Below are 25,416 nucleotides of genomic sequence, written 5' to 3'. Positions count from 1 at the left end.
GTCAACAGAATAATCCTATGGCTCTTCCAGGAGGGATTTTGAACAATAAAGTGAAGACAGACTATTGTTTTCTTTTACAAAATTTCATGAGCATTAGCAAGCATCACCACTGGTTCTGACGGATGCATAAGGTAATATAACAAACAACATGGAAAAGGAAAACAAAGCAATTTTTAGAAATCACTATCATTGTTCCACTGAATTCCTGAATGGACATCTCAGAAGATAACAATGTTATTACTCCTATCAAATTGCACAGGAAGCACAACTGGATTCCTTCCCTAACCACCACAGAATTATTCAGAACATTCATTAAAATTGTTAAAGGGAGAAAAGGGCTCCAATGGTTTTCAAATGCCATTCAGTTCTGTTTTAAACACAGCTCAATGTGCTCTAGAGCCAAGATTTTTAAGACTAACTAGTAATTTTGGGTTCTCAACACAGAATAATCAAGCCACGGTAAGGTGTCTCAAGCTGAGCAGTCAGAAGCTGAAGCAATCAAAATATCCATTCCCTTTTGAAAATCTTCGCCAAGATGTTTAGAAAATGCATACAACTCTGAGCTCAGATAAAATTTTCAAGTGCCCAAGGAACCTAAGTTCCGTTTTCAAAGTCAATGAAACATGGTTCCCAAGTCACTCAGGCATTTTGAAAATTTTACCTCTCATTATACTTCCTCTTTGCTTACTGCAGTTTTAAAATATAATACTCATTGTTCCATCATATTATATGTCAAAGTTATTAGAGTGTAACCCAAATAATTACCATACTGGAGAATAAAAAGGAATAGCAAGCACAATGACACCTATCCAGTTGCAGACCCACTTACTGTTTTTGTATTGTCAATTAAAGGACTGGTTTAATTTTGCTTGAGGGAAAGACGTTTATGATCGCTGAAAAGAATTTTCAACTATTGTACTATATATTATATCAAGCATTCTCTCTCATTTATTTTGATAATGAAAAAAATCAATACTAACACAATAAGTCAAAGATACTGGGCATTTAGGATTGCCACATTTAACCCTTTAATCTAGCAGATCAAACTGGCAGGTTATTTATTTGTAAATTTGATTAACCAACATGGAACAGATTATCAAATATCTGTAGATTGGCAAAAATGAAAACACACTGATATAAAACATAATTTATGTATATATGTTGCTATTGCATGTGGGGCAAGGACTGACCATATAACATAAAACTCAACTACTCGGTACATTATTTGAATATTAGCAACCGAGCAGGTGTACTTACTCTGTGATGAATCCTAAACGGTTATGGTATAGACACTCTTTTTAATACCAAACACATTATCACATGGCCTATTTAGTACCAAGAAACAAGTTATCAAGATGCATAATTTAAGGAAATAATCAAAAATTCCTATTTATTCCATTACTTTTATTCTGATGTTTTAAAACTACACATGGAAAACATTATTCATGATATTCCCAGAGCCTAGTATTTTAATCCTATTACTGTGGTCATCATTGCAAAGTGAGTATATTCCACCAGCGTTGATTTCTTAACAGTGATCACTATAGATCAGAGTAAAGCAGATAATAGCCCAGGTAATTATCTTTTAGAAAAAAGCAGCGCACTCACCGTTTCGGCTTTCTTCATCAATGGGAACTATTGTGGCTGGAGGACCAGCCCTGGCCAACTTGCAGTCTATAAACATGAAAACAGAAGTTATTTCTAATTCCACAGTAGGTTCTATATATTGTATTCTATAAAACAATCATACTGAGATAGTGGTCATTGAAGCAAGATAATTAGTCACTGAGATAGTGGTCATTGAAGCAACTAAGATTAAGGCCAAGATAATTGTTAGCTAGTTACTGGTATAAAGGGCCCAAACTCAAGGTTTTTATTTAATCTTTATTCAAACTCTAATTGAAGTAAATTTGAGTTTTCCTGAGAAAGTACTGAATTAGAACCTCAGGATCTGGCCCACCATGAAAATGAAAATTTCACAACCTGCTCTCATTATGAATTGTTGTACTAGTTTCTATTTGTTATGACACTTTTACTTTCAATGTCATGAATACACACACTAAGTCTTTGCCACATCACAACACATTACAATTCAGTTGCTACACCATAAACCCACATTCATGTTTCTCTAAATATACCAGTAGGGACCGCTGTGAAGCAGAAGTCCTTCAGGACAGAAATAATGTAATGGTAATTTAACCCAAAGAACATGAAGGAATGATTAAAAGGGATAAATTGTAATTAAAGTTTCACAACAGAAACAAATATGATTGGAATTTAGTTGCAACAAAAAGATTTAATTAAAGAGAGTGAACAGAATTTTAACAATGTTCTAAAGAGAATGAAAAAAAACAGACAAGCAATGTTCAGGAAGTTACATTTTGCCATCTTACCCTCATATTGCCAGTCTGGAGTCAAAAGTTTAGAGTCATCAATGGAAGCAGAGCAGAATAATGAAAGAAAATAAGTAAGAGATTTTGTTGTAGTTGTTTAAAGATAGATTTTAAGACATACAAAGCAGTACACTGAGAGCTACTAAATACAAATGTGTAGTTTATTAAGTTAATAGATAAAAGCATTGTATACAAAATTTGATGTGTGTGTTAGAAGCTGCTGAGCTATATAAACTGAACAGGACAAAAGTCTTGTTTACTCCTTTAAACCATACATTGGAGAAATGCTGTTAGTTTACAATACTAAACACTTTTCATCTTCCAAGACACTCACAATACCACTGAAATGGGTAGGTGAATTGGCAAATCTTACCATTCCCATTTCATAGATTTTTAAAGATATTTAGGAAGAACTCTGCTAAACATTGCAAGGTCTAAATGACTTAAATGGCTAAGGGCTTGGCTTTATGGAGAGACAGTGGGCGGCAAGCTGGTGTGTAAACCTACATCTGTAAATCTGCTCTACCCTGCCACACACTAAGCGGCCATGTGGACACTGCTGCCGTGCGCTAGAAGTTCTGTACAGTGCAGCAGGCTGGTGCTCTGTAGGTTCACACATCAGCTTGCTGCACATTAACTCTCCATACAGACTTGCCTTTAATGCCACTTCCAAAAGTAATTTAGTCTCCTAGGAACCTAAGACTCATTGAAAGTCAATGGAACTTAGGTGCCTAAATACATAAGTTACTTTTGAAAATGGGACTTACCTGTCTAAGTCACTAAGGCCTTGCAATAGTGAGCAAAGCAATACCTTTAAATATCTGAGAGACAAGGGGGACTGAGGTAATATCTTGTATTCGATCAACTTCTGTTGCTGAAAGAGACACTTTCGAGCTCCACAGAGGTCTTCTTCAGGAAAGCTCAACATTTTCTCTCTTTCACCAACAGAAGTTTGGTCAAATAAAAAAATCTCGACGCATTGTACTTTCCCCTTTAACCAATTCTTTAGTCACCTTTCAATTCTCATATCAATTCCCATCTTCTCCAATTTAACTCAGAGTTTCCCATGTGGAACTGTATCAAATGCCTTACTGAAATCCAGGTAGATTAGATCTACTGCATTTCCTTTGCTAAAAAATCAGTTATCTTCTAAAAGATCAGCTTGGTTTGGCACAATTTACCCTTTGGAAAAACATGTTGTATTTTATCCCAATTACCATGCACCTCTGTCCATAACTACTTTCTCTTTCAAAATTTGTTACAAGACCATGCATACAATTGAAGTCAAACAGGCTTGTAGTTTCCTGGATCACTTTTTTCCCTTACTTAAAAATGGGAACTATATTAGCAATTCTCCAATCATAGGGTATGACCCCCGAGTTTACAGATTCATCAAAAATCCTTGCTTTTGGGCTTGCAATTTCATCTGCCAGTTCCTTTAATATTCTTGGATGCAGGTTATCCAGCTTCCCTGATTTAGTCCCATTAATCTGTTTAAGTTTGACTTCCACCTTGGATGTGGTAATGTCTACCTTCATATCCTCTTGTTGCCATTAGCCATCCGGCCACTACACTCAAGCTCTTTATTAGCCTCATTAAAAACTGACGCAAAGTATTTGTTTTGTTGTTGGACCATATCTAGATAATCTTTAATCTCCATCCCATCCTCAGTTCTTAGCAGTCCCACTTCTCTCCTTGTTTTCTTTTTATTGATATGGCTATAGAACCTTTTACTTTGGGTTTTAATTCCCTTTGCAAGGTCCAGCTCTGCTTGCGTTTTGACAGTTTTAACTTTATCCTTACACTTTTTGACCTCCAAGAGGTACCTTTCCTTGCTGATACCTCCCATCTTCCATTCCTTGTAGGCTTTCTGCTTTCTCTTAATCACCTGTTTGAGATGCTTGTTCACCCAGTTTGGTCTGCAATCCTTCCCTACATTTTTTTTCCCCTTCCTGGGGATGCAGGGTTCAGAGAGCTTCTGCAACTTTGATTTAAAGTAATTCCAAGCCTCCTTCACATTCAGATCCTTGATTTCTTCAGGCTAGTCCACTCCCTAAGCAATTCCCTTAATTTTTTTAAAGTTAACTCTTTTGAAAAGAAGGACCCTTGATGCAGATCTATTTTGTTTATCCTTCCATTTAGTTTAAATTGAATTAGCTGATGATCACTAGAACCAAGGTTGTTCTCTACAACCAGTTCTTCTATGAGGTCCTCACCAATACCAATCTAAAATGGAAACCTCTTAATAGCTCAGCAACTATTTAGTGAAGAAATCTGTCAGCTATCACATCCAGGAAAATCTGGGCCCTACTATTATTAGTAGTACTTGTCCTCCAATCTATATCTGGGAAGTTACAGTCTCCCATAATCACGCAATTCCCAATAATATTTAATTAAAATATTAAAGAGGTCTTTATCCATATCCAGATTGGATCTGGTGGTTTGTAGCACACCCCAAGCATTATATCAGGAGAACCTCTAATAGCTTTCTTTCCCAAAGTGATTTCAAGTTATATTGGACATTCCAAAATGTTCTTTCATGAATTAGGTTTTACATGTCAGTGAGCACTGAAAAACTAACTCACATATTAAAAAGGGTCTAAGAGGGAAAAGTAGATGCATCTGAAAAGCACAGCTGTCCTCCCAACACATTTTTCTCCATTAGGAGCACAGCTGTGGGGAAACAATTAGTGATTGCATGTTCACTAGAGATGTGAAATCTTCTTGTTCTGATTTTCTCTTCTCACAGCATGTTATAAAAATTCCATTAATGTAACTGATGCAACTCTAATCATTGCTAGAAGTTGACTGTAATTCTTGTCAAGAGGTTTACAGCTAGGCTAACTAAACGAACATAAAAATAAAAACAAAAACTCCACACCTGTTTGGTACAATGAAGGTCTCTCCAAGGTACTTTCACTACTAGTATGTGTCTTCTCATTGCTGAGTGGCAACCAAATCATTGAATGATGAACCAGTGGTTCAGCAGCCATTTGTCAAAAATAGGTTTGTATGATAAGCAACTAATCGACTACTAAATTTAAAGTGAGGCCATTTACACTTCCAGGAATTACACGTCTTATTAAACACACACATTTTCTTAAAATTAAACAGATTTCCTATTCTTTTCCGTTGTATTAACTATTATTTCATGATCATATCTTTCCCTTTGTTGTACCTCATCTTCAATTGCACTCAAATAGCTTTTTGGGTTTTTTCTCCTCATGTCTTCTTTAGTATACTATATAAGTAAGGAATACAAACAAACAATCTTACATAATTGTGGTGCATTTTCTGTTTAAAGACAGCCAAGGATTTTGTAAATTATAGTGAAAAAAATTATTAAGAGTGAGCTTATAAAGACTATTACAAAAGGTAGAAGAAAAAAGAGAGAGCCCTTCGACTCTTTAAATACCAGAAAGGACAAACACTACATTAGATCATTTCATATCTGGAGTCTATTCAAGTTTTTTTGTTGTTGTTGATTTTAGACATTCACTTTGATGAAAGCTCACAAAGGAATGAGATTCTGAAGTGTGATCATATTGGATGTCTACTCTCTAACAAAAAACAAGTTGACCTTGAAACTCCCAGGCATAATGGAGCAGTTATGAAAGTCAAGTAATGTAAACCTAATGAGAACACATTAAGGGAAGGCAGGAACTTAACTACATAAATGAAAAAACTTTGCAAATATGTATTTTCTCTTCATTCATACAATTTACTGTTTATATTACCAGACTAAAATAGTATTTATGATCAGATTTTACTGTAAAAGCTATGCCATATTTTTATAGAGGTTTAGTGTTGCTGTTATTTGGATTATATAAGTTAATTGGATAGTACAGTCGGTCCTGGGGCTGGTTTTGTTCAATATCTTCACGAATGATTTGGAGGATGGCGTCGACTGCACCCTCAGCAAGTCTGCAGATGACACTAAACTGGGAGGAGTGGTAGATACACTGGAGGGTAGGAATAGGACACAGAGGGACCTAGACAAATTATAGGATTGGGCCAAAAGAAATCTGATGAGGTTCAACAAGGACAAGTGCAGAGTCCTGCACTTAGGACAGAAGTGCACCGCTACAGACTAGGGACCGAATGGCTAAGCAGCAGTTCTGCAGAAAAGGACCTAGGGTTACAGTGAACGAGAAGCTGGATAAGAGTCAACAGTGTGCCCTTGTTACCAAGAAGGCTAACGGCATTTGGGACTGTATAAGTAGGAGCATTGCCAGCAGATCGAGGGACATGATCATTCCCTTCTATTTGACATTGGTGAGGCCTCATCTAGAGTACTGTGTCAAGTTTCGGGCCCCACATTACAAGAAGGATCTGGAAAAATTGGAAAGCATCCAGCAGAGGGCAAAAAAATGATTAGGGGACTGGAACACGTGAGTTATGAGGAGAGGCTGAGGGAACTGGGATTGTTTAGTCTGCGGAAGAGAAGAATGAGGGGGGATTTGATAGCTGCTTTCAACTACCTGAAAGGGGGTTCCAAAGAGGATGAATCTAGACTGTTCTCAGCGGTAGCAGATGACAGAACGAGGAGTAATGGTCTCAAGTTGCAGTGGGGGAGGTTTAGGTTGGATATTAGGAAAAAAAATTTAATTAGGAGGGTGGTGAAACACTGGAATGTGTTACCGGGGGAGGTAATGGAATCTTCTTCCTTTGAGGTTTTTAAGATCAGGCTTGACAAAGCCCTGGCTGGGATGATTTAGTTGGGGATTGGTCCTGCTTTGAGCAGGGGGTTGGACGAGATGACCTCCTAAGGTCCCTTCCAACCCTGATATTCTATATTTATTGTCTGAGTGAGTGAAGGGCAGGGCCTCAGAGAAGGGGTGGGGCCCAGGGAAGGGGCAGGGCAGGGGTGGGGCAAGTGTGTTCAATTTTCTGTAATCAGAAAGTAAGCAACCCTAGAAGTTGATCATATGAGCTCCACATTTGGGAGCGGAGGTGTCTGTCATCACCATCTTGGTAGGTAGATATGGTGAAAAGTGTACTCTGATGCACATCTGAAATAGACCCTTCCACCTCTCTCTCTCTCTCTCTCTCCCTCCAAGTTGAAGGAGGAACTCTACCTCCTTTCTTAGTAATGTCTCATAAGAGGGGTCCCTGAAGAGGGACAAGAAGGTGGCGGGGAAGAGAAAGATGGAACTGGATAAAATACGTCTTGTCTACAATCTCCAAGACCCTCTTGTCCAAGGCTATTAGTCCCAACCTCCGAACACCAAAAGATGACAGCTGTCAAAAGGATGGGAATGGGAAGGTAGTTCAAGTTGATCTATACAACTTTCCACCATGGTGTCAAGCCTGCTGATGTATTGGGCAGAGGGTCTTCCTTGAAGGGTCTGATTATATCTGTTGGCTATAACAGGAGGAAGGCTGCCTTTCTCTAGGGTAGTTTTAAAGTCTATATTGCCTTCTCCTTGGGCCAATGTATATAACCCCCAAAGAGTGCAGAATGGCTCAGGTAATTTAAAGTGTGCAGGACATCTTCTGTGTGATTGTTAAAGAGATCACTACCTTCAAAGAGGGGGTCTTTGATGGTCATTTACACTTATTTTCGTATTCTCAAACACTGGAATCATGAAGCCCTGTCAATTGTGACTGAAGTCACCAGGGAATGAAGTGTGGAGTCTGAAGCATCCAATGCAGCCTGTATTGAGGTACAGACCACTAGCTGCCCCACTACCACTGAATACTTCAGCTCCTCTGTTTCCTTGCAGGAGTTATTCTACAATCTATGTAGAGAGATTTAGTCAGGTGTGCCTACTAATTTGATGTGTGCATCTGCAAACTGCAGAGGAATAGACCTTTCAGCCAAAGAGGTCAACCTTTTTTTGGATTCTTGTGCTGCAGTGTCATTTTGGATAATCCCTGCCTAACCCTCCTATGCACCACCACAATCACCAAAGATCCTAGGATCAAGTGATTGTAGAAATATTAAAATCACTTTGTGGTAACCTGGTAGCATCTGCCCACTTTTTTTTATGTGGGTGCACTGAAGCCATGGTTTGCCAAAGATCTTCAGCTAGCTCTAAAAAAGACTATTCCTGGCAGATTGGCAATGCCAATATATGAGAGGAATGTAGAATGTCTAATAATTTGCATGACTTCTCCTGCACTCTCTCTACCAAGATTTCCAGTGTACTGGCCATTCACCATAACAACTCCTGGAATATGAGGTAGTCACCAGACTGGACTGGAGCTGCTGGGGTGACCATTTCACTGCAAAAAGTGGAAAATATCATAATTGGGATGGACTGATCCTCCGTTTCTTGTAGTTATTCCTGCTCAGTAATTCCTGATGCTGTGTATTGTACCAGCTGACCCTCTTAAGATGGCCTTTGAAGAGAGCAAGACCTCACTACAGAGGCAGGAGCAATGGAAGAAGTCTTCCTACTGTGATCCACATTCTAGGGAAACTAGAATGGCCTGACTGCACATTACATAGATATGGGACTGCAGGCTATGGAGCACAGAACCAGGAAATCTGCTAGCTTCAATATTCCTTTTGTCTTCATTTATAGAAATGTCCCCTTGATTCCTGACAGACCAATTTGGCTTATAAGGAAGAAAATGTGGTAATAGATTGGCAACATATCACTGTTTTGTGCAAAGGCAAATGTGGAGGAGGCCTATATGTCCCCCAGGGGTGAAACTATCCCTTTCAGCTGCTCTGGCAATCTTTAAAACATCTTCCAAAGTTACAACCACAGGTGGTATCAAGGCTTGGAACTTCATAAAGGAAGCAATGACAACTGTGGCTGTTGTTAAGTACTGTGAATCTCTTCAACCTGACTCAGAAACATGAGCTAGAACAGATACATGGTAGCATGCTAAGATATGTCTGTGGACACCTTGAGAGAGGTGCTCTTTTTCCCTCCTTTCTTCCAAAGAATGGACAGGACAGCTTGGATGCTCTTCTTGACTCCACAGTTAAAGAATGTGGCTTTGGTAAGAAAGAGTGAGTCCTGGAGCTTGAGGCACAAATGTGGCTTTCCAGAGTACTCACAAAGAAATCTGATCTAGTTTGGCAGTCTTCTTTCCCTCAACTTCATAAGAGACCCTCATGGAGCATTCCAAAAAGGAAATTTTAAGGCAAGATTTCCTCACTTATTGTGTCCTCTTAGAAAAACAACAACATATCAATCACTTATCCAGAAACGTGTTTCATGCATTTAGAGGATCCATCACTGATAGCAAAAGCGCCCTTGCAAAAAGGGACAGGATCCCAGAAACCTTGATTCCTCCATTGCATGGCAGTTCTGGTACTGGAACAACTTCCCTAAAGTTTAAGTTTAATGGTTTGGGGTTCTTGTGGCTGACAGGTGTTAGAACTACACTACCCCAAATTACATTATACAAATAGCTGCACTAACAACAGGTACTAAAACAACTAGATAGAATCACAGATTGCACAGAGGAGAGGACACTGCAGGGGTTCTGTCTCACTGCCCCATGCAACTGAGGAACAGTTAGGCCTATTTCACGCTTCATACTCTTGGGTGCAGGGGCACAAGGGCATCTACAGTACAGATGTATCCCCAGCCAATACTGCTGTTCTAAAGAATCCAATCTCATGTGCCTGGGGTGCATGTCCACCAGAAGTGGAATCTATGTGGACAATCGCTCAAAGAAGAACTTATGTTTCTCCTCAGGGGAAAGCAAAAAAGGTTTCTGAATTTGGAGTCAGCTAATTTTTAGATTTGGAGGAGGTGGGCTGCTCTTCAGATACCCTTGTATAAGCAGATGTCTTTGTGTTGCTCGGAGTCTGCTATCCTGAAGTGCACTTCCCCAGGTGCATGTTCTTGGAGGCAAAGTTACTTTCTGTCCTGCCACTGGCACTAGATGATCACTTCCGTTTTCTGCCTAGAATAGATAAGCCCCACCCTCAACCCCTACACACGCACACAGGCTTGGAAAAAGTTTCTGTTTCAACATTCCACTATCATGCAGCAGCAACACAAACTCCAATGCTACATTTGGCTTACTGGGATCTAAATCTCACAGGTACCCCAGAAGACTGTCTGCACCCTGCACAGTAAACAGATTCTTAGTTATTTATTTGAGGCCTATGGCTGTAGCTACGGAAACCCTACCACTTTCAAAGCGGTCTTTTTTTCCACTTCTAGGGGCTATTTTTATCGTACCACCGGCAGACTTTCAGAATGAATGAAACAAAACTAGCAATAAAAATAAGGTATGCCAGATTAGAAGTCCCATTCAAGAGTTGGTCCCCAAAGTACAAGAGCTTTTTAACAGAGGTCCATCTCTTGATATTTGCAAAAAATTCCAACAATTTAAAATTTGGGTCAGTTTCATTAGATCTGTGGTATATTTTTCACAATGCAATCATGTAAAGGACTGCTCTGGTAAATGTCTCCACACAGTATAACTGATGTTGAAATTATTTACTGTTGCAACTCAGAGAAGAAACATTTTTGATGTTTAATCATAAGGCAAATAATATAAAAATCTTTTGCAAACAAAACAGGCGAAAAGATCTTTGTGGCTATGTGCTAAAATCTTTCTGAAAGGCTTATTTGATCTTATTTACTCCAGAATTTCATCTAATTGATCATATAATTGTAAAGCATAGATAATAAAGAACAATGAAATAAATAAAGGGTCTGTTTCTTTGAGAGACAGTGAAAAGCTATTTAATAGAGGCTTTATGAAAGGAGTTACATAGCTTAGATCCATTTAGTTTCTGATTGCTAATTTTCATTATTTTAATTTCTAATTATTCTTAATGAGATAGCTCAGGAAATCCTCAACTATTGCTCTAGCTAAGATATTCAACAAGGTCAAATATTAGAAGCTGAAACATACACACAACTGTTAGTGTATACTGCAAACAGCTGCTTAATAAGTCTGTTTTCATTCTGCCATTGCCCATTCAAATTCGCTTCCCATCCACAGTCAGAAAAAGCCATTTAGAAAAGAGAGCTCTCAATTTTAACCGCGTCAAAGGTACAGTAAACAAAAACAAACCATCAAGTAAGATGAGGAAAAATATTCTCCGGTTTAGTTAAAATGCAGTTTCAGTTGTGGGGTCATTTATCCCAAATAATGGGAAAATACCCAAAGGCCCAGAACACAACATGAGTTACTGCAAGGAATAGATCTAAGGGTACGTCTTCACCAGTAATGTTAAAGCACTTCCGCTGCAGCACTTAACGGGGCTGTGTAGTTGCAGCACCAGTGCCGGGAGAGAGTTCTCCTAGCACTGTAAAAAAAAACCCAAACCACCCCATGAAGAGAGTAGCTACCAGTGCTGGAAGCGTGGCTCCCAGCACTGGTGCACTGTCTACACTGTCACTTTACAGCACTGAAACTTGCAGCGCTCAGCGGGGGTGTTTTTCCATACCCTTGAGCGAGAACATTTCAGCGCTGTAAAGTGGCAGTGTAGACAAGGCCTAAGACAGGAAGTTCTTAAGAACTGAGCTCTGTGGCAGGCTCCATGAATGCTGCTCTCATGTGAATCAGAACTAGGGCTGTCCACTGCCATCAAGGATGTGGCAGGAGTGGTCCCCAAGTGGTTAATCCAATGAATATAAATATTGTGGCTGAAATATTGGATCCCATCTACTATACCAGAAACCTCTATGCAGATAGCCTTCTTCATATTTGATGGTGTGTGTCTCTCTGGATATTAGCTTTTTTGTCTGCTTGTGTGATATATAATCTTCTCATGATGACTGTACACTTTGCATTCTGTGTTGTAATTGAAATAAATATATTTGAAAATATAGAAAAACATCCCAAATAGTTAATAAATTTAAATTGGTATTCTACTGTTTAACAGTACAATTAAAACTGAGAATAATCATGATTAATTTTTTGAACTAATTGTGTGAGTTAACTGCGATTAATCGACAGCCCTAATATAATTCCGAAAATTTCCCATTATTTATGGGGAATTTGTGGGGAAGAACTATATGTAAAGTTATACAAAATAATTAAAGTCTTCAGCTGTTACAAGAACTATGCACAGTTGCCTAAAAAAGCCTTTCTAGTACAATATAATTATCTTCAAAACTCAAAATCCAGCTATTCTTTCTAAATCTTCTGATCTGCTTTTCTTTTCCTTCCCATGTTCCTTAATAAAAAGGGGGGGGGGGGGATTTTCTAATATCAAGCAAAATACAGCATTTGAATTAGTCAGGAAAACTGTGCAAAGCTGTGCATTAATCATTAAATTATATCTGTAAACAATCCAGTCAAACCTGTTAAATGTAATACAATATTTACAAAGTGAAGAGATAAATGTCAGAAAACTCAAATATAAACCCGGGCATGGTCACAGAAAATAACCTTAAAGACTAGCTATCCAACTATTTTTTAATTAGATAATCATGTTTTTATAACTGTCATCAACAAAGCCACCACAAAAATAAATCTGAATCCTGAAATTAAAATGGAAAGCCAATAAAAAAATCAACAGGACTACAATTAGAGAATATGTGCCCGTGTGTGAGATTCTCATGAAAGGTTGTCTTTCCCCACAGAGAGCAAGATGCTCAAGGCCTCGAGTCACTTTAACCAACAAAAAGATATAGGAGCCATTAAAAATAAATGGGACAAAAGACTTTTTCCAATCATCCAGACCTATTATTCCTAATGTCAGGGTTGAAAAAAAGTCTTAAATTGAAAAAAAGTTAGAGCTGCCCTGCAGAGAACAAAATTGTCAGAACCATAGAAAATTGTCAGAACCATACTGTGGACATTATTCTGGTAAGAAAAGAACTGCAGAGGAGATCATAATTAATCAGCCATTTAAGGACTGAGGAAATTAAAAACCAAGGATGAAACAAAGTGCTAACTAGCAATCTTGTTCTACCTAAGAGGAGACTTCTACAAATATATCCCATGACTACAATACATTATATGAGGAATGCCACTAGCAATCAGAGTGGAGAGGAGCCAGAAGTCTCTCAATTCTTAATGGCAGTCCAGCCAAAAAACAAAGGATTTGAAACATTTTTGTTTTGTTTTGAAGCATTTCATTCAGCTCTTAAAATTCTATTCATCCACTATGCTAGAGTGAGCAATTTTTTGTTGATGGGTCAGTGAAATATGAATTTTTTTGTTCATCACCATCACCATCTGTGATGGGGCTCAGCCCTCTCCCCATCTTTGGGTCCCTTGAATGTACACTGACCCTTATGTGCTTTCTCTCTTAGCTATTCAGCTCAGCTACCATCATCCACAACTCCTTATGTCATATTGCTCCATATTCATAGCAGTAATCTAGGGAGTCCACTCTCTCTCTAGCTTGTGGAGTGCAAGAGAAGGGAAATCTATTTAGGCTGGTGGGAATCCCCACAATAGTACTCAGGGAATTTTGGGTCCTGCTCCTTGGGCAGCTTCCTGCTAGTTGGCTGCTGATACAAGGCAGTGCTCAGCCTCTCTTGCTGGGCTTTAGCCTCTTATCCCAACTGTTTCTGATCAAACAATTACCTAGACATGGGGAAGTAGCTACTCTGTCACTTAACCTCATATTGATTGTAGCAGAATGGTGAATGAGTAGATGTTTGTGCCTAAGCTGCTAAATTTCTATAATAGTTTTACAAGGCTCATTTATTTTCTTTGGTTATAACACCACTCCATTATCAGTGACATAAGGACTGCGACTGTGCCAATCAGAAAATTTTTGTGGATGATTACTATGTATTTAAACTACAGACATCTTGGTTGTAATGATGAAGTTCTAAAGCTTACATTATGTATTCATCAATATTAGTTGATTAGCACCTAGGAAAATCAATATTAGTTGATTAGCACCTAGGAAAATCAGTGATGGAAAAATGATTGTTTAACCGTGATATGCATCATACACAAAGAGAATTATTGTAGCTCTCTCCTAAGGTTTCATTCAAAGGACAAAATCTTTGCCTGGCAAAATAAAGAATAATGTATCAAACAGTTAGCCATGTTTTTTCATCATGAAAAGATTCCCGGTAACTCAAGAGACAAATTACAAGTAACACTCTAGATGTATTATTATTAATTGAGTGCCATAAGCATACTTGGCTGTCACAGTTTCACCTAACCCAATGGAGCATTTCACAAAGTAAACACCCTTTAAGTCAATTTAGGTTAAATTCAAAATGGCAACCAGGGGTTCAAATTCTACAAAGTAAAACATTTTTAAAGTAAAAAATTAGAAAACTGCATATGACAGAAATAATGCTAAATGTTTCACAGTTGAAAACCTTCCATAGTCCACATTTCGTGGACACTGGTAAAGCTGTATTTGATAGACCACCTTATAAGGATTCATCATTTAGACTAATGACTTTGTCCTCTTCAGAAGACAGTTTGATACAGAGGGCCAGAATGAGTAAACTCTTGCAAGGTCAGTTGTACTTGCATAATTTCAGCACCTCTGAACCAGAAAATAAGTCCCCTAATATCTGATGTCATACCCAGACTTCGAGACACAAGGGGGAATTTATAATCTGAAACCTGAAATTGTATTTATTCAAGCCTAATTTAATGGTGTCTAGTTGGAGTCTGTTTTTGAAGTTTTTTTGTTGTAAAAGTCGCAATATTACAACAAAAAACTTCAAATAATGACTCCAACAAGAGACTGCTGAATTGGAATTAATTTGCAAACTAGACACCATTAACTTAGGCTTGAATAAAGACTGGGAGTGGATATGTCATTACACAAAGTAAAACCATTTCCTCATGTTTATTCCCCCCCACACACACTGTTCCTCACATGTTCTTGTCAACTGCTAGAAATGGCCCATCTTGATTATCACTACAAAAGGTTTGGTTTTTTTTCCTCTCTCCTGCTGGTAATAATTCACCTTAACTTATCACTCTCGTTATAGTGTGTATTATAACACCCATTGTTTCATGTTCTCTGTGTATACAAAATTGTCCTACTGTATTTTCCACTGCATGCATCTGATGAAGTGGGCTGTAGCCCATGAAAGCTTATGATCAAATAAACTTGTTAGTCTCTAAGGTGCCTCAAGTACTCCTGTTCTTCTTAATAGTATATTTAATAGGTGTTAAGATATGTATAATGAGACTTGTTAAGAATATACATTGTTCCACTTAAAAACCAAACCAAACCAAACCAAATGTTTTAGTAACACATAATACTTCATCTGAACTGAGACTGTTTATACGGAAACACTTTTATAGACTTTATCATAGAATCATAGAATATCAGGGTTGGAAGGGACCTCAGGAGGTCATCTAATCCAACCCCCTGCTCAAAGCAGGACCAATCCCCAATTAAATCATCCCAGCCAGGGCTTTGTCAAGCCTGACCTTAAAAACTTCTAAGGAAGGAGATTCTACCACCTCCCTAGGTAACGCATTCCAGTGTTTCACCACCCTCCTAGTGAAAACATTTTTCCTAATATCCAACCTAAACCTCCCCCACTGCAACTTGAGACCATTACTCCTTGTCCTGTCCTCTTCTACCACTGAGAATAGTCTAGAACCATCCTCTCTGGAACCACCTCTCAGGTAGTTGAAAGCAGTTATCAAATCCCCCCTCATTCTTCTCTTCTGCAGACTAAACAATCCCTCTCCTCATAAGTCATGTGTTCCAGACCCCTAATCATTTTTGTTGCCCTTCGCTGGACTCTCTCCAATTTATTCACATCCTTCTTGTAGTGTGGGGCCCAAAACTGGACACAGTACTCCAGATGAGGCCTCACCAATGTCGAATAGAGGGGAACGATCACGTCCCTCGATCTGCTCGCTATGCCCCTACTTATATATCCCAAAATGCCATTGGCCTTCTTGGCAACAAGGGCACACTGCTGACTCATATCCAGCTTCTCGTCCACTTGTCACCCCTCGGTCCTTTTCCGCAGAACTGCTGCCTAGCCATTCGGTCCCTAGTCTGTAGCTGTGCATTGGGTTCTTCCGTCCTAAGTGCAGGACCCTGCACTTATCCTTATTGAACCTCATCAGATTTCTTTTGGCCCAATCCTCCAATTTGTCTAGGTCCCTCTGTATCCTATCCCTGCCCTCCAGCATATCTACCACTCCTCCCAGTTTAGTATCATCCGCAAATTTGCTGAGAGTGCAATCCACACCATCCTCCAGATCATTTATGAAGATATTGAACAAAACCGTCCCCAGGACCGTCCCCTGGGGCACTCCACTTGACACCGGCTGCTAACTAGACATGGAGCCATTGATCACTACCCGTTGAGCCCGACAATCTAGCCAACTTTCTACCCACCTTATAGTGCATTCATCATTCATACTTCTTTAACTATGCCTTTTTATGTGTAAATTATATAAAAAGAGAAAATACTGTATTTGAATAAGTTTATTACCAACTGCATATTTTATTTTTAAACCAAGAACACAATTACTACCATCTAGTCTGGAGATATGAGAACTGACTCATCTTTCAGAAGAAATGTCAGAAAACGCTATACAAGTTGTATAAACAAATATGCTCATACTTACTCCACTAAGAGAGTATAAGAACAATATCTTGGAGGGAAAAACACCACCAACAAAAAAAAATCATGCAGGAATTCCACAATTGTGGACTGTCATAACCAGTGGCCATCATTAAACAGTTTAACTGTAAATCTGATTAAGAAAACAGTCTGATACCAGTGAATTTTTTCTCAGAACCAGCAACATATGCTTTCAGATAATTCAGGTAATTTTAAAGCCATAATAAACATAAAAATAGTAAACAGATTACCCTAAGAATGAAATCCAGGCACAAGGAAGTGCATCCAATCCACAGCAACAAAAGTGGATCTATATTAAAGAATACGAGTTACCTAGTCTTATCACAGAAACAATATATATAATAGGCATCAATCCACCAAACAAATGTACCTTATTAGGTGTCAGTATTATACAAACGATTGGTAAATGAGGAGGGTGGACAAAGATTAAATAGTCTTATGAACATAAAACAAAGACCCCTAATTCTCAATATACTCAAAACACAATATAAGGTCCAAGTCTCTATTTGTACTTTGGCACCACAGTGGGGGCCCTAAAGTCAGTTTAATTGATTGTCATATCTGCACAGGTCTTGAACATGGATCTACAGTTAACTGTTCCCTGCTCCCATCCAAAGGCTCACTACTAATGAACTAAACAGGAGGGATTTTGAAACCTGAAGTTACATCAGGGAGGGATTCCCTGGTCCTGATCAGAGCTTCCTATTTAAACTCAGAGGCACAGGAAGTTGTCTGCATAGTTGGGCTCTACCTGGCTGCTACATTGGATCCTGCCTTCTCGCCTGATTCCCAAGTCCTGCTTCTCTGCCTTGCTCCTGGTCAAGGGCAGCACCAGCCTCTTCACATTGTGAAGGCTGAGGTGGGCTAGATAGAAAATTGGAGGGGCTGCACACACCCCGCTCCATGAGGCCCCATCCCTCTCTGTTGCCACACCCCCTGCTCCTCCTCAGGTAATTGCCTGCCCTGCCTCCTCCTTCTCTCCCTCCCTGAGGCCTTGCCCCGTGGCCAGGCCGAACCTGGAGCTGGGCAGTGAGGGGTGGCTGCTGCACTGGCTGGTGCCATGGTGTGGGCAGCTGCAGTGCTCCCCAATATCCTCCTCCTGCTGCCCTGGGACTGTAGCTGCTGGCCAGACTGGACCAGAATGAGGGACCCAGATGACATTGCCTCCACCTCTACCAGCTCTAGCTGAATCTCAGCCACCGCCTGGGATGAATCAGCATTGGACTTTAACAGCAGCTCCAGCCCATCTCAACTAACTTCTTTTCTTTTCTCCAAAAGGATCATTACCAGCATCTTTGATACCATCTAAATGATTGTCAAACCAGAGGTGGAGAGGAGTTTCCTTTTAAAAACTTCTCCACCAAAGGAAAAGGAACAAAAGATGTTGTTAAAATGAAAGCCTTACTTAATACTTTACATTTCATATGGTTTAATTATTTTTCCTTCTTTTCTCTATCTTTAATAGAAGGTCAAAAAAGATGTTTAATTATGTGTTTGCCCTGGTACAAAGAAGGCTCAGGTCTATGTGTGCCAAACCCTAGACATTGTTTAACACTGTTTACTATTGAACAGAGATTGGGTTATGTTAACACCTTTAGCCCACATATTCCATTTAAAAGAATGCAACAGTAAATATACTGTTCATTTGATTTTAACCTTCTGCATATCTTGCTATGACAAGCTATTCCTGATAAAGAGGCAGCAGAATAGCCCAAGGTTGAAACACGTAAAGCAACATCTGCAACCCAATGATTCATTTTGACTCTGTCTGGCAAGTAAATGACCAGCACAAATACTCTATCACTTAGCCGGGTAGTCAGGAAATCAAAGATCATTTAAATATACCCTAATTATTTCATAAAACATTTACTGTAATTTATCACAGCTCTCAGAACAGAGATAGAAAGAAAAGTTTTACACACATTTGAAAGTTCTGCTAAAATCCCTGTACACAGAAGACATATACCCAACACTTAAAAAGCCACTTGATTATAGAAAATTTTAAACATTGCATACAAACACCAGTTGTGGGCTAAACCATCCCAAGGAAGAAGCAGCCAAGACTGGGGAGAAAATTTCAGATGATCTTTGTGTTACCTCACTACTATTTTTGTGTGTGAGTATGCACCAAATCCCAGGAAAAGGAGGAGTTTAGAATTTACAGAGTCTGTGGACTGCATCTGATGAGCAGGTTAGGTAAGGTGCAAGTTCATAGTGTAATTTTAAGGATGCTAAAGTTGCCGTCTTGAATTTTTTGGGTCACATACTGTGGTATCTCCCTTAATATTATGGGTCATTTCACTTTGCTGAAGAGTCTTATGAAGTCTTCATGATATTCTGGCTATACTACAATTTAAGATTCAGATTATAATATAATTTATGTTCTATAATGTCTTAAGAAAATTAAATAAAGAAGTCATTATAAACAAGGCTGCTCTGTAGAAGTTCTAGAAATGTCCAATTCATATGGAACACAGCAGCTTTGTGAAATGCAGAATGAGGTAACATACTTATGAGATTTTCTCTCTTTATAAAGGTATTACAGTTCTACATATCTAATGTGCTCTAAAAACACCTGTTTGATTGAAAAATTTTATGCCCCAGCAAGAGGCAGAGGTGCTTGTTTTTCCACTGCAGATAAGAATCCTGCTCTAACAAGCACTCTAACTCAATCTGAAGATATAGCTGAGAGTAAAAAGGAAAGACTTCAAGAAGGGGGAAAAAGACTCCATACACAAGAGAAAACATTTAGTATTTCGCAAGCTAACCTTTATAATGAAACCATAATCACATGAATTAATTAAAAACTCAAATATCCAGACTACAACTGTTTATGATGAATCATTACTGGAGCTGTCACTGCAAGTAATGAGTTATGGTATCTCATTGCAATCCTACAATTCATACATGTCTATATGAATCTAAAATAAATACTTTTAACCCTAAACTCTGTATACAGAATCATACACAATACTGAGATAAATGAGATCTGAGATGTAGGCCAGGTTGGAAATGTCCAGGACCTTGAGAGAGGGGAATCTTTCCATCTACCTCCCTCACAAAAAACACCACCACAGTTCTCCCTATCACCCATGCCCATTGTCGTTTTGTTGTCTTCAAATCCTCTTTCCCCCCAAATTTTTGTCAAATATTGACACATTTTGTTAGTTATTACTCTGCTTCTCTAAATTCCATCCTGTGTTCTTCAGCTCTACTGTTAAACCAAATTCCAGATGTCAAATACTGCAACCTTCAGCACACTTTCTTCAGCTCACTCAGAATGCTGTTGGTAACATCACCTTCCATTTGTCATTCTGCCAATGTCACTTCCTGTTCTTAATCCTGTCATTGTTGATTTCACATTTCTTTCTACATCAAGTTCAAGCTTCTCATGCTCAATTCAAGGACCGGGGCAATTCATCCATCTTTACCTCTCCCAATGTTCCCTCTTCACTCCTTTCCCTCTCACTGTGAAGTTAAATCATACACAAGATAGGGCTTCAGTTAGGGCTATGCTAAAATCTTTGCAGATACAAACTTCTGAGCATTCTTAATGGGTAACTTTTCATTAATGTAGAGATCTGTTTGTTAAATACTATAGTTTAGAGATGCTCCCTCATAAGGGACAGTATTATGAAAATAGGAATAGGGAGATGTGTCCTGAAGGCAGGGTTTGAGAACACCTCATGACTATGTGCAGCAGCTCACAACAGAAGTTCTCCAGTTTGTTTTATTAAATATTGTATTCCTTTCTCATTCACTTTTTTTTATTTCATGAACCCAAAGATCATTACATGGTGTCAGAAGTGCTGAATAAAAAAAGAAACTGTAGTCATTTGAAGTTAACTCCTGTGTTTGCAACTGAAATCAAAGACAAAGGGAGGTACCAGAGAAGCATCTGGCGAATCAGGCACATGCTTTTGCGTGTATTTGGTGAGCACAATAATAGCCTGACTAGCTTAAGAAAGGGGAAAAAGCCAAAAATGGATGTGTTGCAACCTCCACTCAGTCAGCAATTGTCAGGCAATGTTGCAGAGAACTGGAAAATATTCAGACAGAGATTTGAATTGTGTTTAGCAGACAGAGTCAGAGGAGAAAAATGATAAGGTGAAATTATCAATTCTTTTGCATGTTGTTGGGGAGGAGGCATTGGATATTTATAACAACTTTAAGTTTGAAGAAGGTGAAAGCAAGAAGTTAAGTAAAATACTGACTAAATTTGAGGAACGTTGCATGCCAAAAAAGGAAGGAAACATTTGTGAGAGAGATTTTTTTTTTTACATACATGGAAAAAAAAATTGATGACACCATAGAGCAATATGGCACAGAATTAAGGCAACTCAGTAAAACCTGTGACTTTGGTGAGCTGACAGTCTCTAGATCAGAGATAGAATCATTTGTGGCATTAAAGACAATGTGTTAAGAAAGAGACTGCTCTATGAAAGAGATTTAACTTTAGAAAAAAGTCTCCAAATATGCAGGGCAGCAGAAATTGTGAAAGCACAAGCCAAAAAGCTGAATTCATCAGAAGAGGTTATCCAAGTACTAAGTACAAAAGAATATAGCCAGAATTGATCAAATCAAAGAGTGGAACCCCTCACTATGAAAACTACTGCTGGGGAAAGACTGGGTACAGATGGTCATGTGGAAGGTGTGGACCACAGCATCGCCCCAAACAGTGTGCCGCCGTTGGAAAACTGTGTCATAAATGTGGGGAAAGTAATCATTTTGCAAAAAACTGCAAGATCCAAAAATGCAGACAAGTCAAGTCTATTTAGTTAAAGACAATCTAGTTGAGGAGTTTTTCATAGACAGACTGGGATCTTGGAAGCCTGATGAGAGGGACTGGATACTGCCTTGAATAGTGAATAAAAACATTATTCCACCAAACTTCGACACAGGAGCTCACTGTTCTGTCTGAAGAAAAGATTATGAAAGACTGCAAAGAAGACCAAAACTGGGACCAACATAAATAAAAGTAACTGGTTATGTAGGAGCAGGATTTTATATTTTTACTATAAGAATTAATGTATGTCTTGATTTCATCCTCCTAGCCCTCCCCATTTGAATAGCAGAAAGGAATGACCCTCTGGGACCATGAAATTCTGTTTTTCCATATGCATTACAATTAGGATCTGTTATAAAGTTTAGTTAATAAGAGACAGGATTTTGTATTGTGTCTATGTTAAATAGATTAAAGGAATATTGAAGGCCTGAGCACAATGTAAACTGTTTTTGACCACAAGATTTAGTAAAGTTTAATTTCTGTCTTCTCTGTGAGAGACTGTGTGAATGAGAAATGCATGCATCAGGAGAAGATAAGGTGTGAAGCCCATTGTTATAGCCAGATGGTCAAGGAAGGAGGAGTGAAGAGACTTAAGGACACCAGAAAATCATCAATGCGCATCTATAATGAAGAAAGGGCAGATTGATGACCCTGAGGGGAAGGCTGGCACCCCTAAAGACAATTGATTAAATCGAAACCAGGACAGGATGACCCTCTGAGGTGTTTTGAAATGTTAACACCAATCAAGGAGTAACCAGTCAGAAACTGACACAGCAAAATCCATAGACTTCAACAGAGAAAAAAGACTATAAAAACAGCGTGCTTGGCCATCAGACTTTGGGTTCGTCTTGCCACACTCCAGGAGCATCGGGTCGCGACCAACAGTGCCCTGCTCCCCTCTGCGACCAATCTGGCTGGCCACTAGATTGATCCAGACTCTGGACTGGTAACTATAAATACCAACTAGCAGGACTGTGTGCATGGGGTATGTGTGTGTGTATGTGTGAGACTGAAAAGCATATGCTAACTGTTGTATTACAATGCACATGACATTTTGCCTTATCCCTCTTATAAGATCCTATTGGTATTATTTTATTAGTGTAACAGTTATTCTGGAACCAATATACCAGTGAAAGGGAGATGTATTGTTAGCATCAATCCAAAAAACAACACGTACAGGCTCCCATTCATTGTGTTGCCAAAGGAGGTGACAGTAACTATAGGCCAGGCTATATGTGAGAAACTCAATCTGGTGAAATGGGTGCTCTCACTACAAGATCATACTGAACCTGGCCATCAGGCACTCTTTTGGGACTATTTCAAGGGTTGGGTTGCTTACAGGATTAACATATAATCCAGATAAACAAGCAGGTCCCTCCAGTTATCCATCCATACAGAAAGGCCATTTGCACTCCATGATAAACTCAAGGCCGAGCTTGCAAGAATGGAAGCAATGCAAGTAACACAAATAATTGAGGAGCCAACAGAATGGGTGAGTTCCGTTGTCATTGTGGAGAAAACTAATGGCTAGCCACACAAATGTTTAGATACCAGAGACCTCAACAGGGCTATAAAAAGAGAACATTTCAAACTACCAGGCAGAGAAGAGATTATATCTCAATTTGCAAATGCTCAATATTTCAGTAAATTGGATGCAGCCTATGGTTTTTGGCAGCTAAAATTAATTGAGGAAAGCTCAAAAATGTGCACATTTAATACACCATTTGGAAGATACAGATTCTTATGCTTACCCTTTGGCATAGCTTCAGAACTAGAAGTGTACCACAAAACCATACATATGATCTATGAACATATTAATGGTGTTGAAACCTCAGTTGATTACATCATCTGGGGCTGAATGAAAGAAGAGCATGATTGTAAACTTCAGGAAGTCGTGGATGCAACTGGAGCTGAAAACCTCAAACTAAATAGGGAGATATGTGTTTTAGGGGTTAAGAACTGACTTTTGTTGAGGGCATTATTTCCAAGAAAGGTGTAAAACCTGATGAAGAGGAAGATTTCAGCCATTGAAATGATGCCACATTCTCAGTCAAAGATGTCCAATGGCTCCTGGTTAATTATTTTGGAAAATGCGTACCTAATATATCTATCCAAGCAGTGGCTTTGAGAAAGTCCCCAAAGAATAAAAATGAATGGTATTGGGGTGCAGAACAGGGGGAATCATGGGAAAGTTTAAAACAAGTGAAAAAAGAATTAGTGTTGAAGTTCTATGCACCAGGAAGGCCTATTAAAATTTCAGCAGATGCTTCACAGTCTGATTTTACATAAACACAGGGTTTGTTGGCAACCACTGGCATAAGCATCCAAATCACTGAGGCAGAAAGCAGATACCCACAGATTGAAAATGAGCTTTAAGAAATATTGTTTGCATGTGAGAGATTCAATCGGTATATTTATGGACAGACAGTGGAAGTTGAAATGGACCACAAGCCCCTGATTACATTATTTAGCAAAATGCTAGATGACTGTACCTTAAGGATTCAAAAAATGATGATAAAGCTGCAAAAGTATGATTTGGTTGTGACCTGCATACCCGGTAAATTCATGTTCACTGCCTATGCACTTTCCACAGCAGTGGCTGCAACAAAACAAGAGAAGATTTTAGAGATGCAAGCCTGTGTAGATCGGATTGTAACATCAATTCCCATAGCTAACAGGAAACTGCAACAAATAAAAGAAATGGAGAAAGATGAATCATTGGGAATCCTTAAAGAAGTGATAATTAAAGGGTGGCCTGAAGAAATAAGCAATTGCTATTCAACTTTACGAGATTATTGGAACCGCAGACATGAATTTACTGTGATAGAGTGATTTTCAAGGCAGTAAGGTTGTAATTCTAATGAGTCTCTGAAAAGAAATGCTATGGAAGATCCATGAGGGTCATTTAGAAATTGAGAAATGGAAACAATGAGCACACGAGGTGCTGTATTGGCTGCGGATCAATCACATCACCAACAGGATAGGAAACTGCTTTTCCTGCTTGAAATATAAACCATGCCAACAAGCAGAGCCACTGAGAACTCCAGTTCCACAAAGGCTTTATGAGAAGGTTGGCACTGATTTACTTTCCTGGCAATCAAAGGATTATTTAATAGTCACAGATTATATTATTCTCTGTATCCAGAAATTTGCACACTGCACAGTACTAGTAGCAAGTCAGTGATAGCTGGCATGAAAGGAATCTTCTCCAGACGTAGAATTCAGATGAAGTCTTTAGCAATAAGGGGCTGCAATATTCCAGTGCAGATTTTAGGCAATTTGCCGTACATTGGGATTTTCATCCCCAAACATCAAGTCCAAATTACCACCAATCAAATGGACTTGTGGAAAGGTCTACATGGCAAGTAAAGAACCTTATGAAAAAAGACTTTTGACACTGTGGGTGATTTATATAAAGCATTACTGGTTTGGTTTACCGAAGTAGACCCGTGGAGAATGGCTTTTCTCCATTTCAGCTGTTAATGTTAAGAAGTATCAGATCTAAATTTACCAGTTACTGATCACTTGCTGAAATCTCATAACAATGAAACCACACAGAAAATGAAAGAAAACCAGAAGTGGAATTAGACGTATTATTTTGACAAAAAGGCCTGTGATCTCCCATCTCTTAAACCAGGTGATAGAGTGTGCCTGAGGAATCATACCTCTAATAGTTGGTGCCAAAGAGGTACAATTAAAGAACAGCTGCATCCAAGGTCTTATGTAGTCAAGACAGATCAGGAGAACACGTTAGACATAATCA

The 25,416-nt window shown here is 38.8% G+C and overlaps 1 protein-coding gene across 9 annotated transcripts in view; it reads right to left on the bottom strand.

Annotated features, from left to right (window-relative positions):
• PCDH15 (protocadherin related 15) overlaps positions 1-25,416 on the bottom strand; it is a 1,355,521-nt gene that overhangs the window by 585,505 nt on the left and 744,600 nt on the right. For 6 of the 9 annotated variants that reach the window (XM_073353680.1, XM_073353679.1, XM_073353682.1 and 3 more), the window contains 2 exons: positions 2,394-2,408; positions 1,609-1,674 (listed from right to left, as the gene is read on the bottom strand). The exons of 1 other annotated variant lie outside the window; for it this stretch is intronic. In XM_073353680.1, the coding sequence (XP_073209781.1) occupies positions 1,609-1,674; positions 2,394-2,408 (81 nt within the window). The remainder of the gene's footprint in view (positions 1-1,608; positions 1,675-2,393; positions 2,409-25,416) is intronic. 2 more of the 9 variants (XM_073353690.1, XM_073353683.1) reach the window with 1 other exon arrangement.

This window comes from Lepidochelys kempii, chromosome 7 (genome assembly GCF_965140265.1).
Source record: "Lepidochelys kempii isolate rLepKem1 chromosome 7, rLepKem1.hap2, whole genome shotgun sequence".
NCBI lineage: Eukaryota > Metazoa > Chordata > Testudines > Cheloniidae > Lepidochelys > Lepidochelys kempii.
This window is presented reverse-complemented; position numbering and strand designations above follow the sequence as displayed.